At 36.0% G+C, this 18,458-nt stretch overlaps 1 protein-coding gene across 1 annotated transcript in view; it reads left to right on the top strand.

Moving 5' to 3' along the window:
• The window catches only part of LOC129003612 (tRNA dimethylallyltransferase-like), a 40,062-nt gene extending 26,532 nt beyond the window's left edge, over positions 1 to 13,530 (top strand). The window contains exons 2-4 of the mRNA XM_054431910.1: positions 1,175 to 1,312; positions 11,616 to 11,920; positions 13,425 to 13,530. Of these exons, the coding sequence (XP_054287885.1) occupies positions 1,175 to 1,312; positions 11,616 to 11,920; positions 13,425 to 13,530 (549 nt within the window). The remainder of the gene's footprint in view (positions 1 to 1,174; positions 1,313 to 11,615; positions 11,921 to 13,424) is intronic.
• Positions 13,531 to 18,458: the final 4,928 nt, after the last annotated feature.

Raw genomic sequence — 18,458 nt, 5'->3', positions numbered from 1 at the left:
TTCCTTGTCCTTTTCGATATAGTGATTCCTTAGTCAATGCTTTAACAATACAGGGTGTTTAAAAAGTACTTGATAACATGAGCAGCCTGTAAAAGTGTATTCATTTGACCTGTTGTTTGTAACTAATATGGTCCAACATATTGGATAAATACTGTACTGTAATGATAGCAAAGATCGTTTAAAGCGAATTTCCCTATTTTATTCACAGGTGGTGTGGTGGAAGGCTTTAATTCAAACAAAATCTATCCAATCACTCAATTTACATAAGTAAACCCCGAGATGAGTCACGTTTTGAAAAAATGCAATTTAAAAGTGTTGATATAAGAAGCTGGTCACATGGTATGGATTGTCACCTGCAGATTGTTACGGACTTCACGTGTATGCATCTTGCATAACTGTGGCATGTCGACGCACGTTTACTCGCCTACAACCATATGTTGCATTGTAACTTGCAGTAGAAAAACGTGCATCTTACGCGGGATGTTTAAAAATTGTGTTATTGGTTGAATAATAGACTATGAGTTGAAGATTTGTTTATAAATTTGCGTCAGTGTTAAATATTGATGTGGTCAGATTATTAGCTGTAGTTTTTGCTATTGATGACATGTCTGTACTACTATGCAATTCAATGATAAAATATTTTCTTGTTACAAACATCCAATACTTATCTGATGTTACATATCGGATATTATCCGATTTTACGTAATAAAACCAAAGTGTAGGTTTAAGATACAAACTTAGTCTTGAAATCGTTCGTTATGATTATTTCGAAAATTACAGAATATGTTAGAAATTTACAAAATCTTTCTATTTAAATTGTCGTTACTCTTTTTATCCGTAATGTTTAAAAATTAAGTTGATTTCTTGTGTGGCAAACTCAAAGCTCTAAATACTACAACCTTTCTACAACTATACTAGTTCAGTACATATACAATGAACCGGATTTATATATACATCCGTTATCACGAAAACTCGAGTAAGAATGATCCAAGTTTTAAGTAATTTGGTACAAACCTGTTGTTTATATAAACGAGTTCGCAAACCAGCACGATCGGACCAGCGAGGTTTTTATTGGGCAAAAGTGCATTTCTTCCTCTTCTATATCTTTAAACATAAATTTCTTTCCAAACTTGCTTCTCTTCCAACTTCTGAACCTTTTTTTCTTCTGTTGCAGGTGTACAAGGGATTGGATATAGTGACCAACAAAGTGACAAAGGAGGAACAGAAGGAGGTTCCCCACCATATGATAGACTACCTCGGGCCTGGGGAACCTATAAAGGTGGTGGACTTCAGGGATAAGGCGCTTCGTGTGGTATCCTTTATAAACATAGTACGTGCTTCACTTAAGTAAGCACTTTGTGTAGGCCTACTTATAAGCTTAAATTACAGCAAATGTGAGTTTGGAGTGAGTGAGAATGGAGTGCAGGGACTTGTGTAGCATTGATACTAAACTATTTTTCTTTAACAGGGCCAATTATCGATTAAAAGCCGCTTGGCCCAATTATGATACACCAAAAAGCAGTGACTTTTTTAAGAATGCAATTGGTGGCCTAATTATTAGGTGAAGACTTTAATTACACTTAGTCTTAATAATTACCAGCTATGCATAAGGATGAATTTTATATTTGACTTATAACTAAAAATGCACAAGTTTTTTTAACTTATGCTAAGAATATTAGTCTAGTAGGTAAAGTATGAGCCCCTATGCGTTTCTTTTGATTAAAAAATACTTATTCGAAGGTTTTAGCTGTAAATAGTATCACAGATCATAGTCACATAGTCACTATGTTTTATCTATGATGGTATCCATATGGAATTTTATTAATCCATATTATGTTTACGTTTGAATTCGATTTGGATTTGACCAACCATTGATTTTGAAATTCAAAAAGGAGTAGATACATTTTGACTCTAAAAACCATACTCTAGTCTAATGAATCTTTCCTATAGTATGCTACTACATAATTTCTACTTTTATATTTTAGTTTTTTATACTATGGCTAATGGATACGTAAAAAAAAACATATATATGAAACAACAGGTAGCTCTTTCAGTGTGACATTGTTGAATAGGCCTAGTTACTGTTCACCGTTATATTTCTGCGTTTTAGAGTAACTTTCTGTGGGTAGCACAATTGAGAGGTTAGGCCTACTCCCACTTTATTCTTAAAATATTGATACATCTTAACACAGAAAACGTACTGCTCTTAAGCACATCATTGGAAAGTTAACTTTAAACGAGAGTTTTAAGGTTCACTATGTATACAAGTAGGCCTACTTGACAAAATACATATGTATAGTCAAATAACGTGGTCCTATTGGCTTATGTGTTAGATTACGAACAATACGTTTTTACTCGGCATCTAACGACCGACATTGAATGGAGATGGAGACACAATTGCGCGGCAATATTGAATATTCTCCCGCCAATATCTGTATCGGTAGTATCAGATCCACGTGAAGAAGTCGAGTCACGTGGAGTGGAATGCTGAATGTCGCCTTGAAATAATAGTGTTGTATCACCTGTAGACACATTTGTGTTCTACATACTGAATACATACACCTACCTTACTGTGTGGTATATACAGGGTGAATCACGTAAGGTGTCCACTATTGATTTAAGACAAACCGTTCGTCCCACAATGATTAAATATAAGAATTTTCCCTTTTAAACCAACCCTAAAAAATAACTTACGAATATTTAAATTGTTATTAAATACAGGTTGTACCAAAACAAGAGAATCGCCTTTTATAAACGCACAATTGTCAAATACACACATATGTTATGCAGTAATAGAAATAATATTAAAGCTCTTGTGAATGTTTCAAAATTTGACTATTTCTTTGTTTACAAATAGCGGATCGTTATGAGGTGACAATATTGGTACTGCAGTACAGTATTTTGAATACGCCATATTAAAAAAAGAATGTAGATATCTCTACTCGGATTAAAAATTTTACATTGCTAATGAGCTAAGATTTACTTATGCAATATTACAATATCACAATACAAACATAAAAAAATACATAGTTAATTTTCAAAAATTGAATGTGATTTGTATATGATTTGTATGGAGGATATTTATATGAGAAAGATAAAATATAAAATTATAAAATATTATATAAAAAATTATATATATAAAATATAAAATAGTCAAATTTTGTTTTTATCAAAATTGTTATATGAGAAAGATAGATTTAATATTAATGTTTAGGCCCCCTTGGCGGAAACGGTTTATGAAAAATGTTCATTTGGTAAACAGACTTTTGTCTTTAGCTGATCCATGAGGATGATAAATCTAATGGTATTGGTTAGATAGCGTAAAAACGATGTGTTCTCTTCTCACTCCTGAAATCTTATAAAACGAAATATCCTTATGATATTCATACAAACTGCTAAATTTATTACGTAGTTTAACAACGTTTGAGTGGTTTAGAAGATTTCTTTTACCAATAACATGTTTACTCTCGATAAACAGTTATAGCTATTTATGCTTTACAAGCTGCTATACCCGTGCTTTGCAACGGGAAGAAAATGTGACCTAGAGAGCTATTCAAGTGGTGCTGATGTGTGTTTTAAAATACAGCAACTCTATGATTTAGTTTGAAAATATAAACTGATTTAAAAGTGTAATCCTACTTTCAAACCCCTACTTTTGATGTTAATAGATCCAAAAGAACATACCTCCATACGGACACATACCTTAGCTTCAATTTCTTCATATTGCTGCTTCATGAATGACATGTTTTACCATAATTCTTTAATTTTAGTCAAGCCTCTTTCCATGTAGCTTACTATATAAATTACAAAATGAAAACTTTGAGCAATACTTAAACAAAACTTATACAACCTTTCTTTAAAACCAAACATAACCCTCCTCAATCTTCATTTTTCTAGTAAATAAACAAATACCAATTCATTGCACTGACCAGCTGTTTCATGAACTAAATTGAATTATATCATTTTGAACTTTGGAAATATGCCAGGGGTAGCCCTTTGGAAATTAGCCTGTGGGGCAGAGCCCTTAGGAAATTCGTCCATATCAATACTTTTCGGCAAATCTACACACTCTAAGCTTCATTTTGATGTGCCATATGCCTATATTTTTATTTGGTAAATGACCTTAACCGTTTACATAAAATTTGATTGTATCACTTTAATAATATAATAGAATAGATTAAAAACAAATACATATGAAATTCTTTGTTTTCTATCATAAAGCAGCAATATGTAGTCAAGGTTGTGCATGCCTTTCCGAAACATGAAAGGTTTATATAGTTAATTGTAGAAATTAAAAGTAAATTTATCTCTTGGAAAGTTATAGACACATTCTTATATTTTTTTAAGAAAAAAAAAAACAAATACTTATTATTCCTCCAAGTACATAAAAGCGTGTTTATATAAAATATCGTAATTTGACGTAGCTTATTACTTTCACTCTAAATTTACACCCTGTATGTTCCTAAAGTATCCCACCAAAACGCGCTTTTGTTTGACTAGGCGACATTTTTTAACAGTTGTCGTTAAGTCGGAAGTTTGTGGGTTTTATTTTTGGAGTGTTAATTCCGACAAATGGCCTGAACGGAATCCCCCCGCTGTGATACAGGGAACTTATAACTTTGTCTATTCTTGTGCCCAGATACAACGGTGGATATACGAGCTGTTTTACTTTGGTCGAGATGTGTAGGTTTGCTGCTGAAAGGGTTAAGGAACTTACAAAAGCGTTTGAATGATGTAATTCATCTTTACACTATGGAAGGAAATGATTTTTGGAAGTTTTTTTTAAATATTTGCTTATTTGAATTTAGCGGTGTCAGTTGATTTGTAATTCTATGGAGCCATATTATGCTAACGTAATGCACCATTAGGGCAGGTTTGCAGCTGGAAGGGTAGTTTGAGTGGTTGACACAATAATGTTTTATATATTTGACTGTAAATTTCTGTAAATCTTCGAGAAAGGCATTGATTTTTAATATTCGTGTATTAGGTTATTTAAAACTCACTTTCTTAAGTTGTGTCACTTAATTTGTAATTCCATCCTAACGACGAACACAATGCACTACATTAGTAATTTGTGTGGTGACTGAAATGTTTGGTGTAATTAACCGTTTGATCGTCCAATAATGTCAAAAAATATATTTTTGGGTTTATCGTGAAATATTAGATAACGTATTGGATCTGACTCTTGAATTGTCCTCTTGAATTGCACAATTCCATGTAATAGCTGTAGTTTTATTGATAAAAGTGTACTTTACAATACGTTGTTACCATCATTCATCTCATAATTTGGCTAGTGATAAATTTATGGTTTTTAAAATGCAAGATTCCTTAGTAATTAAATAAATACCCCCGCCGCAGCAAACCTGCAGACTAAGCGAATTTCCATTTCCCTGAATGGATTTACACTAAAATGTCTCCTTGAAAATATCACATTTATTCCCTATTTAAATAGAATCAGTTTAAAACATACTTAGGTTTGCTGCAACAGGGAGGGTAAAAGTGTTTTTTATGTAAAATGTTAATAGTTAGTAAGAAATAAAAACATTTTCCAAATTTTGGCAAAATATGTTTATAAACAAGCAAACTACAACAGTTTACTTATTCTCCATAAGAATAACATGGGAATTTTAAATTTACAATTTTTTGGAATTTTCTCCGTAACCATTAGGCGCATTATAACGCTTCAATATACTAAATTATTTGTTTTTTAAGCTCTACAAAATAGTTTTGAAAGAAATTGCAAAATTTTATGTTTTTTGGGTCAAAAATGGGAAAAACCCATTTTTACCCCATAAAAACCCCCATTCCCATGGTCCGATCATGCTGGTTCGCGAACTCGTTCGAATGAACGTAGGTTTACACGTTTGTACAAAATTTCATCAAAATCGGATCATTTTTGCTCGAGTTATCGCGCTAACGGACACACACATATATATATATATATATATGAATTTGAACGGATGGTGTTTTTGACCTCTAGGGACATCAAAACGGAAAAAAAAATCGGTCCCGGGTCCAGGTCTTACCGTGAGTACTACGGTAATAGCTTATTCCCTATATGGGAAATTCGCTAAAACTACTCTTAAGAATATTTCATGGCCAAAATTTATTGAAGATGTTTTAGCTCTTTATTGACTGAAACACATAACTATTCTAAAATTCGGTGCACTGGTTATGATAGTAAAAATAAAAAATAAAATACCCCGCCGCAGCAAACCTGCAGACTTAGCGAATTTCCATTTGCCTGATTGGATTTAAACTAAAATGTCTCCTTAAAAATATCACACTTATTCCCTATTTAAACAGAATTAGTTTAGTGAGTACTTAGGTTTGCTGCAACAGGGAGGGTAAAAAATTTTTTTAATGTAAAATGTTAAAAAGTACTGTGGTTTAGTACAAAATGTATTTTCCAAATTTGATCAAAATATGTTCATAAACAAGCAAACTACAACAGTTGACTTATTCTCCATAAGAATAACATGGGAATTTAAAATTACAATTTTTTTGAATTTTCTCCGTAACAGTTAGGCGCATTATAACGCTTCAATATACTAAATTATTTGTTTTTTTAAGCTCTACAAAATGGTTTAAAAAGAAATTGTGAAATTTTGTGTTTTTATGGTCAAAAATGGGAAAAACCTATTTTTACCCCATAAAACCCCCCATAAACACCCGTTCCCATAGTCCGATCATGCTGGTTCGCGAACTCATTCAAGTTTATCCCGCCTTACACCTTTAAACCAAATTTTATGAAAATCGGACAAAAATTACTCAAGTTATCGTGCGGATGGACACATATATATATATATATATATATATATATATATATATATATATATATATATCTCTATATATAGATATATAAAAATTTGAACGAATGGTGTTTTTGGCCTCTGGGGACATCAAAATGAAAAAGTAAATCGGTCCCGGGCTTAGGTCTTACCATGAGACCTACGGTAATAGCTACTTCCCTATAGGGAAATTCGCTAATAAAACAATGTATGTACTTTGTTGTGTATTCGACCTAGCTTCGTCTCTAATTTCCCAGTCGCCGTTGTGTTTTGACGGGCGAGTGTCTGGGAGTAAAACGAATTCAGTGTTAACAGATTGTGAGTGAATGACGGCACTTAGTCATTTCAAAATTACTTAAGTCTGTTTTCAGTAGACGTCTTCTAAGTGGAGGGTGACTTGGGACGTGACGACAGCTGATTGATTACAAAAAATATTATCTAGAGATATTTGTGTTGAATAACTTTCGCAAAATCACTTTGAACACTAAAGCGAAATGGCTAATACTTTTGACTATAAATAAAGGGATCGTGATTTTGTTGCCAGTTTTTGAATAATGAAATATTTTGTTCAACCATGAAAATGTTCAAGTTGTGAACAAGGCAGGGGATAGCTGTGTGAATGAAGTAGTCGCTGCGAATATTAAGAACAGAAACAGTATTGACCATAAACAAAAACAGATTACGTCACGGACTTGAAAATAAACATGTTTTTATTAATATTTAATTGGAACTGTCAACAAATGTTATGGAACAAACCAGCTGCGGCTACTAGTTTAGATATTCGGGCCAGTGATGTAATTTTTTAATGTTAATCCATACCGTTTCTGTTCTAATATTCGTTGTGTCGCACGACAGTCAAAAGGCGTTAATCGATACTGGGAAGTCAGTATTTTTTTATGGTTTGCAACTAGACATAGGACTAGCTGACCGTCACCATTGGTCTTTAATAAATAATGGTCGTGACTAGAGAAAAGCTGATATTTAAACAGTGAGTCAATGTTATACACACATCTCAATTCTTCACTCACCGTTCATTTCATATCTAGCTTTAAAATACTTAACATTTGGGCGACTATCTTTTAGATGATGACATGAATATCGATACAAATTTGTGATTCTGACTTTTACTAACTCCTTAAGGTAGTAGGGGTGTATTAAAAATGGCATACTGATGTTTTTCAAACTAGTGTATGTTTATATTATAAAACACTTTGAAGTGAATGGAACAAACAGAAACAGTGGTGAGGGAGATCCAGCATACTTTGTGTGTTAAGATTCTATGCTACTATACTAAACACCGTCGATGTATGTGAAGTACGGATGTCCTGTAGAGCTGTATGTTTAAATATCTCCCCCGCCATGTAGCCGTGCTCCAGCTGGTGTTAGGTGACACAGTGACGGAATTAGCCTTGATGAGTCACGGACCGTGCATGGTGCATCTCTGGTGCAGTCTATCTCCTCATCTTCCCACCACACAGCACGGCGCGTCTCCGCAACTGTGACGTCACTAGGCGAGAATACCTAGCGTCGCAGCTGGACCGTGCCTTGGTGTAGTGTGGGTGTTAAATGTCATTTGACGGTCCACCGGGATTGCGCCACTAGGGTCAGGTAGACACCGGCAAAGCGCCACTGCCAAATCTAACCCTCCCCAAAACGCATCGTCTTTGCGCCAATGTGGCATTTCTTCAAGTTTAGAAAATACTTAAAGTTCAACATTAGTTTCTCCCTTCATTATCGGTTTAGGTTACATTCCATCTTCCGCCCGATTATTCCGGCTACCAGACTACCTGGGGAATCGTCATAGAACTACAAGGTAGCGTTGGCGCAATCCCGGTGCGTGCCAGGCTGACCCTTTTGAACCCTCACATAACTGGTGCAATCCCGGTCTACCCCCATTTGAAAGTGCAGTAGTATCGATTGTCCGTCTTTGGCTGCGGCAATGTCGGATAAGCGGAAAACATCTGATTAACTGGAAATTATATGCAAAACTTTAACATCATGCAAGTTATTGAATTTAAGTTTCTCTCTTGCTTATATTATAAGAGCACAGAAGCTCGGATAACCATAGAGCGGTTTAACGAAACTCTACTGTAGTACTGTAGTATAGTTTGAAGTTCTCCTCTAAATTAGGGATTTAACTTGTAACTTTGACATACAGCTGGTGATGGGCTTCGAACTTTTGGGGGTTTTGGCTGTGGGATAGTTTTTATGCAGTATCCAAACCGGGATAGTGGTTATGGAATCAAGGAGTTTTATGGTATTTGGTGTCAATTAATCCATTCCTTGGATTTAAAATATGCATATTGTTGTAAGGATTTAAAATGTATGGGGGTTTTTAATACAGAAACTTGCCCTCTCTGTATGGGAGTCTACTGTACAAGGTGTTCTTTGAACCACTGGATTTCTGCTATGTTATATATTTATGTACTAGACTGGCTGAAAACGTTCTTAAAAAGTGTTAAAGTTGGGTTGTAGTCACAATTTATAAATAGGGGGGGGGGAGTGCATTTCAAAATTCTACCTTTAACATGAAATTGTTCTTTTCTTAATTAAACTAATAAAATGGCTGACATCTATATTTTAAACAGACGGATTGTAAAAGATCCTGACTGTATAATATTTTTTCAACACTTGTTAAGAATGCCTTCTTTATATACAAAAAATGTATAATGTACATGTCTTTCTTCTCCCTCCACACCTTGTAATGAATGAGTGTTGTTTATTTACGCCACAGCTGTTTCTACAAGATCCATGGCATTAAGTTACAATTTTAATAGTGCTTCTCAACCTGGTTGCATAAACATCTGGTTAAACATTATCAGATGTTTTACTTTTCTTTATTGTTTACCGTTGGTTGTTACTTGATAACTTAATCAAGAGTGTAACAATCCAGGTTGTTTGCAAGGACGTTAATTGTAGCTTATTCCAAAGAAGGATTCCGGCACCGTATCTAAAACTTCGATCAAAATATTGACCATTTCGTCGACCTGGTTGCCAATTGAAGATCAAGATTATAAAATATACCGTAGAGGAATACCTTCCACTTAAATTAAGATATAAGTTTGGATAATGGTATCTTCCAAAATCGAAATCAAATGAAAAACAAAATTATTTCCTGGTTCCTTCGCTCAAGGTTATAGGTACTTTGATTTTACATGGTGATGGTTTACCATTTACTTTTGGATACTAAAGTTGGCATTCCATCCATGGATCAGCCGTTCCCAGTTTTTTTTTAAATGAGTCAACCATACACTATTACACTGGTGTATATAAACTATTTTTTCTATTTTTTAATTGGGTTATTTGGCGTGACACAAACGATGCTATAGCTTGCAATAGGTTGTCCTATCAGTTCCATTCGGCTAATATAATCGCATAGGTATTGTACAGAAAGCAGTAATTTACATCTCAGCACAAATCTGTCTGTGGCTCAATTCATCTACTTCCTTTATGACGAAACAAATGTCAACAACTCCATGGGGATGAGATGTCTGGTTCTTTCAATAGTCAATGTCTCATAGTCTTTCTTGTTTGTCTTTTGACAATCAACATATCTGTATAGCAAATGATACAAAACGTTAAACAAGAAACTAGGATTTTGATTGTTCAATTTAAATTAAACTACTGTAATGTAACATTCTCCGATGTAACGCGACAAACCCGAGTTCGCTGAATAGTATCAAATAAAATAAATATTAAACCCGTTGAAAAACTGTGCACAGCTATCTAAAAATGATATTCGTCTCTTTCACAAGATTGCTACTACCATTCCCGCCGGAAGCGTTATCAATGGTCCAGGAACTCCCAACTCCCTTCTGTGTGACCTAGTGATAACAGCTCCAGGATATGACGTCTGTGTTATCAGTCATGCGGCCATGACTGTTCCGCGGAGACATTTGCGAGAGAGATTGTAACATCCTTTGAACTACTTGAAATCCCGCTCTTGAAATCTGATCGATCCAGATTGCATTGCAAACATCAGTCTAGTATTGATGGTAAGAAATATTGACTCAGAGATAATCTCTTGATAAGTACGAGAAAAGGCAATTTAGGCTTTAGTTATTTTTGTAAGCATATGCATTTTTATCCAAACTAAGGAATCGAGGCTGTTAGTTATGGGTTTGTAGCCGCATCTATTAACATTGCATTAACAAAACTACTCAACATATCTTGAGCAGGACTTCCATCAAAACTCATTACATCTTCATCAGTTAGGCTTTGCAACAAAATATCCTTAATGACCTCTAGGTTGTGTTTTACACCCTAAACTAGTTTAACAACCTGTTGATCCATTCCTTGTGTCAAAATGTTTTCGTTGGGACTTTCAATCACAATACTTTCTACGCCTTTATTTAGTTTTACCTTCCCCAACATTTTCTTACTACATCTTGAGTTAGCTCTTTAACCAAAATACTTTTCCCAAATATCCCAATCAGTAATCATACCAACATCAAAATGTTTGGTATAATATTTTGAAATATACCTTGACCTGGAGCTACTTTAAACCCACTAATTAGTTAACCTCAGCCTCGAAGGGTTTATAAAATTCGCATACCTCTTCTTCAATTCGCCTCCATCAAACATGTTAAAGACTCTTTCAGTTATACCATAATTAAAATATGTTTAACCTTTTTTTTTAGAAAGGATTTTCAAATGCTTTCCATCACCTCTTCAGTGATCCTTCCTATGTGTTTGAAATTCTTTTTAGTTTGTAAATCCAAATGCTTTTACAGTTACACCCGACTATTGCTCTCAAATCGCCAAATTCATTATGTTTTTTTCTTTTGTCAAAATCAAGTTGAAATTTTCCTTGACCATTCCCAGATAGACGATCTCCAACAACGCCGCAAAGTTCCGGTGATCGCCGGGGGAACTTACTACTATGTGGAGTCCCTGCTGTGGAACTTCCTCATGGATGCGTCTCCTCCTCCTCAGAAGCGGCCGCGCCTGGATGTGAGCGGTCTGGGGAACCTGAGCTACCTGATCGCCGACACAATGGACAATGTGATGGTGGACCCAGTGGAGAAACTGGCTGCAGGAGACAAGGAGAAACTCCACCAAGCTCTGCAGAGTGTGGATCCTGCAAGAGCAAATGAGTTGCACCCGAACAACGTCAGGAAAGTTATCAGGTAAGAATCAGAAAATAGCAGAGGTGGATTGTAAATTTGGAACTTTCTGTTGGGTCTGTTGTACGTGTCGTTATTTTGCCGCAACGTTTTAGTAGATGAGCTCACTGAGGGTGTTAGAACTTGCTCTTCAACAGCTTTGCCGTACCAATATGTCTTCTGTTTTGCTTTCCACGTCTTCGTTCTGATTGAAGAAACATCACAACAGAAACATTTGATCAGTCTTAGATTTAAGAAATGTAAGCGACTCCTTCCTTGGTTTAAATAGTACTCTTGGAGATTCAGAGGCCTCGATCAGACATGTATGTGGGCAGAACTCAAGACTAAAAGTCATGCAGTGTTGTTGCCTATCACCGTTGCTACTGGGTAAGCTCAATCCCACAATCTCTTTGAAGAATAATTAACTCAAATCAAATAGCGAAAGTGTAAACCTAGGCCTACATTGAGAAAGCGGACTGATGATTTAGCAAATATTTTCGGTCTCATTGTTAATTCTTGTGGTCTCTTGATCACAAGTGTTACCTTCATGTGGTTGGGAAGTGGAAGTATATAAATAAAATATTAAATTCAAAAGTTTGTTTAAACATTTAATTTCACAATATATTGATTTACTCTTGTATCCACCAGTGAACATTCTAAACTTCATTTCCAACCGAGACTAGAACCACTTAACTATCAATTGAAAGAATGTTCCAAAGATTCCACTGGTTGTAAGACAGCATAATTTACAACTTACGATAAGACAAGTAAATAATAGTTGAAGAGTGGCCTGTAATAACATTAATGTTACTACATATGTTGGTGATAAGCGGGTGGCGGCTGCCCTCGTGACCTTGGTGTTGTTATCAGTCTTATCAGGTCTATGAACCAAGAGGCGCCCCAGTAACCCGTCTGGTTGTACTAATCGCGCGATACTTTGCATGCTCTCGTTACATTGTATCGCACTGATTACAGAAAGGACTTGGTTGGAGAAATGTTTGGGTTGATAGTCGAATTTGTATAATTGTATGTTCTTTATTTGTTTTCGGAAGTATGGATATTCTTCAACGCTGATTTAGGAAAATGGGTTGAGATTGTGAAATTTGGTTACCTCCCGCTATCTCCGCGTCCCGCCACCTCCGTGTCCCGCCATCTCCGAATTTCAGAGTGACCCCTTGGTTACTACCTGCGTTAAGACTTTCCGTCCTAACCTAACCTAACCTAACCTAACCTAACCTAACCCAACCCCACCTAACCTAACCTAACCCACGGGTTAAATTTTCCTCCCATCCACGGGGCTTCGCAGCCGTGGATGCAATGACAGCTACCAACGCAGGCAGTGACGGGATTATAAGGGGCACTCAAGAATTCGGAGGTGGCGGGACAGATTTGGGTTCGGAGGGGGCGGAACGCGGAGATAGCGGGAGCACACGGTGAAATTTCCTGGATGGTTTCTTTGAATCATCGTGTCTTCTACAAAAGTGTTTGGAGCATTTTGTTGAGTTAGGTGATCCAATTGGTAACGCAGAGGTTTCTGTGTGCTTCAGTCACACGAAGTCAAACTCTCTTTAGGTCACAAGAACTGGGTTGCTTATAAAGATAAATTTTCGGGAAACTTGGATGCTCCACCTTAGCATCACGACTTGAACTGGGAGCATTTAGCCACGAATTCATTACTGTAAACTAACCTTAGAAGAATGAAAGCTTTTCATTATTCTTGCTAAAGTTTGATTGTTCTTGATGAAATTGCTTCACGTTGTAGCTCCATTTTTAAGCCAAACAGATATAATAGCATGGCAAGGTAACGGCTGTATCATAAATTACGAATCCTTTCTCATTTGTGGACACAAATTTGAAGACATTTTGTCTACCCTTGCTATCCCACGAATATGTGCTGGCAAATTTTTTGACTACAAAAACCCCAGTCCTGATTTAGCCTCAGGTCAAATTAAGAAACTTAACCTTCCTGAACTAAGGCCGTCCGAGATTGGATTGGATCCTCACTTGGTTGAAGACGTAGTCAACTTGCGTGCTTTTAATCAACAAACCCTTTTCCAACCCTTAAAATTACGAAACCCCAGCTCGTGCCTGTCTATTCACACAGCAACCTAATGAATCGCATTTCCGCTACCCGCTTCAGTTCCCACCGTTCCAAGAACCGCGGTCAGTTTTTGTCAGGGATTATCACCAGAGTGATACACCCGCCAAGGTCACTGATAGCGAGGTCGAGGGGTGAGATAAGGGTATCACCCCTTGGGAACTACCACCACCCGCTCGTTAGTCAAGGAGCCGTTGGAAGGCGGCGTCGTTAACGACGGTTCTTGTGGCTCGTAAAACGAGACGTGGAGTCTCATTCCTCATCGTCGGCGCGCCGTCAAAGATGCACATTTTGCATGTTGTAGTTCGTAAGTGGGAATTGGCTATGCTCAACAAAGAGTACTTAGCGTCTTGAACTAGATTTGTGATCTCATGATGAGTAGTTTATTTTATCCACTACTTACGGTATTTGTATTGTGTGGGGGGTTCCCCTTAAATTTACGATTGGAAATGCTTAGTCATCAGAAACAGTTTGTGAATTTTTAATCTTGATCTATTTCAACTCTGATTATGCATACGTTTCATTTTTGGAGTATTATAAACTACTGCGCCAACACAATATACCTTGTAGATATAAAGGTGGAAAGGGTGTCGATGAGTAAATAAAAATAAATTAATTATATGGTATTGTTAAATGTTTTATGACTTTGACGATTTAGTCCAACGAGTGATAGGAAACAATACTTGTATGCGCATTTAACATTTTCTAATGTATTTTACATACTGCGGCCTCAACTAGGTTTAAAAATGAGGAAATATTTCTAAACTTGTGGGGGAAACGCTAAACGGCATTTGATATCATGCTTATTCATATTAGTAAATTGTCAAGAGGTTCCTGTGTCCAAATATGAATAATTGGATTAACTGCTCTTAAAGATAAGAAAAGTATAAAAAAAGTTAGCCATGGCGACGAAATACAATTTTTGATTCGTTTCGCCTGAAAAGTCAGTGAAAGCCTATGTTAATCATTGCTCTTGTGTGTGCCATTCTAAACCCCCGTAATCATTTTTGGCGGTCATTAGCACACTGAAATTAATAATTTTCTCTTAGAACGATCAACACCAGTTAATAAGAGGAAGCGTCAAAGTGATATGAATATCCGTACTACACGTGTTTCATGTTACTCTATCGTCAGTTTGGAGAACTCGGGAGAAGGAAATGGTTAACAATTTTGACCTAAAACAGGGCTGTATGCTAAAAAATATTAAGGGGGATGTATATTCAAATCCAATTCTCAATTCGTTCAGTATTTAAATCAGTTGGCGTTCCTAATATAAATTGTATGTATATTTTTAATAACTGAAAACAATTTAAGTAAACAATTTTTATCTTCGAAGCGGTACAGCTTTTTTTGGTAGTTCAATCTGGGGCAAATTGGTAACACTGAGAACTGTATTTTACTTAGGGCCATTGAAGTTTGATATACAAATCTATGAGTTTAAAATCTACTCATTACCATTCTCGAAGCCTACTCTTGTTGCAGTTGCTTACAACCTTCAACTTTTTCATTATGTTTTTTTTAACCATAACCACCCATCGCCACTGATCTATCCCCGGTGACCTAAACAGCGATTACCCGCATATGGGCGGGGCTATTGGTGACTGGTAACTGCAGTGGCTTTTAGTGGAGGTGGTCAATCTTGAACCATCATCTGGCTTATGAGCCGCACAACTGAGTTATTGTATTTACTGCTGAAAAAATCAAATTATATCTGATTGTCGACTTTGTGTTCATCCAATCACAGCTTGTAGACAATTTCAGTAATGTCAAGAACAAGGAAACACAGATAATCAAGCCACATACTACTCTTGTTTTCATTAGATGTTTAAAAAACGATCATTAGCTTCGCTTTGAAAATATTCCAGATCGGCGACAGTAGTGAAATGGGTCGGCAGTTTGTTTGATTTATTCCTGGCAACAAGGCCTGACTGCTCGTGTGCACTTTACGGTAGGCTTTACAACAAGTACTCTGGGACAAGGTCTTGTGGCTTATTTAGGAACTGAATGTGTAAGTCTGGAATGCGTTTGACGATAGTGTCCACGCAACTTACAAGATAAACGGCTACGGTCATAAATACTTAAACAATATATGGTAGGAGGTTGCCTAAAGAGTCAAGCAGGAAAAATACGTTAAGCGGTTGAAAGGTTTGTATGTTTTTCATATTTAACTCAAACTACACAATGGTTTACAAAATCGTAATTTTCCCCTCTCCCCCCAATACTTCACTTAATTTCTTTTGCGATTCGTCAACTTCTCGCTCGTTTTCATGATTGAAACATCAAATCTGCCAAAGTAACCTTTGCAAACAATAGGCTATTTGGTGGAACATATTGGCATTAGCATAACATCGTTCGTGAACGTGAGTATAATTTATATCTTATCATAACCGTAGAAGATCCGATCGTGGTTTCATATTTATTTTCTTAAGTGACGTCGCAAAAGAGGTGTGATGGGTGAGAAATGCAAATCTTGGAGTTCCTCTTACGTCATTGTTTTTCCTATGTACTTTTTGCGCTAAATATCTTCACTTTGGATTACACTTGCTGATTCTTATGTACCATGTCTTAGCTTATCTTCTCATTACCAACTGAAAATTTTTTCTTAAGGTAAAATGGTATGGTGGATGCATGCGTTAAAAAAACAACATTTCATTAGGTATTTTAAGAAGAAGTAATGGAGTAATTTGTAAATGAAAATTGATTGATTGAATGAAAACAGAGATCTGATACATGGTATATTATGAAATAAATAATAATAATAAATCTTTATCCCACCACAAGTTATACAATCAATCACAATGTACCATACTCTAAAATATAAATTATCTCCAAGTTAAAACAATGAACATAAAGACTTATATCACATTTGTTAATCAACGAAAACAATTTGCTTTTAAATTGTGAATAAATAAAACCCAAGAAAACCAAAACTTCTGAGTGGGCGGGAGTCCAATCAATTAATGAACTTAATAAAAATCAAAGTCATTTGATTTCAAAATGGCACGATATCGTCGCACAAAAGCTTAATCGACAAAATGTTTCAGTTTTAAGATTAGAGTCCGTTGTAATTCCTAGATGTACCATAGTGTTTCCAAAAAAACCATTCCGTCACTTCCTAATAGATTTTTAACAAACAATTGTTCTTGAAGCTTTATCATCGGTTCTCCATGCACTCGACTATAGTTCCTTAATAGACTTGTCAATGTAGACTTTAAGAACTCGCCAACGGATTATTTACCACTTCAATTGATATACCTGTCAAGTCTTTTTACTGACATATGTTAATTAACTATTGATTTTCGACGAATGAATATTCTTGACAGACTTTTCATTAGTTTCCCATACAACACTCGCCTATAGCTCATCGAAGACTTGTCAATGTTGACTCGGTAAACTCGCGAAGGATCATTTACCACTTATATACTTGTCATTTCTCTACTGACGTTTGTTAATTAATTCTCAATAGAGTCGTCTAAACGAGCCGATCAGGAGCACGGTTGATTGCTCCGTGACAGTTACAGTTTGGCGGTTAATAGATGTCGCTGGCGCCACGGATGTATGTTCAGGTGCGCAACACAGCGACACATGTGTATGCACAACTGTTGCGCTACTTGCCGCGCCACTGACTCCAACTTACGCCTCTTTCACACGAAGCGGCGCGCGCCGTACGGCGTCCGTCGCGCGGCGCTGCGCCGGACAAGCGTGTGTCTTCACACTAGTACGGTTTCGTGCGGCGAGCGCCGTACGGCACTCCTAAATATTTATTATTTTCTGTTCAGTTATGGCTTTTAAATGAATACTCCACTTAAAAGTTCAAATTAAATGAATAGGATAATTTTAAATATAATAAACTAGTGCACCTGTTGCTCGAATTTGAGCAATTGCAAAATATTAAAGGAGTTTTTTTTACGAATAACTGTCACTATTTCCGTTGACGTGTGAGAGTCAACTCAAAGATAATGTAACCAATCACTCCACTCCAGTTATCGAAACTGGAAACGAACTCACTCTGAAAACGAACGATCACTCCACTCCATCTATCGAAACTGAAAACGAAAACTCTTGTGTGTATCATGTGTGTACTATGAACAGCTGTAATTAATACAAATTATTCGTCCGTTTAACTAAACAAAATCTTGTCTTCATAAGATATACATTGGGATTTTGATGGCCTGAGGGGCAAAGCCCGAGGACTTTTACTACAGGAATTGATGAAAGGGGGCGTGTACACAACAAATACTTAATTTTGACACATCGTTTGTAAAAATCGGTTCATTATTAACGGAGGAGTAGTATTTCGTAGAAATCACCTTCACGTATTATATATAAGTATTCGTCATATCTGAAAATATTGTATTCTAGAAGTTAAAAAAATGATTCATTACTTATAAATTACTAAATTATTAATTTAATACTAAATATTCTCCTCTAGTTATTAAAGGAAAATTTTTGTTTTAATACTTT

Source organism: Macrosteles quadrilineatus, unplaced genomic scaffold (assembly GCF_028750875.1).
Source record: "Macrosteles quadrilineatus isolate MER2022 unplaced genomic scaffold, UCM_ALF_1.0 Scaffold_9__3_contigs__length_116548681, whole genome shotgun sequence".
Lineage (NCBI taxonomy): Eukaryota > Metazoa > Arthropoda > Insecta > Hemiptera > Cicadellidae > Macrosteles > Macrosteles quadrilineatus.
Note: the sequence above shows the minus strand (reverse complement) of the source record. Positions and strands in the feature narration are given on the sequence as shown.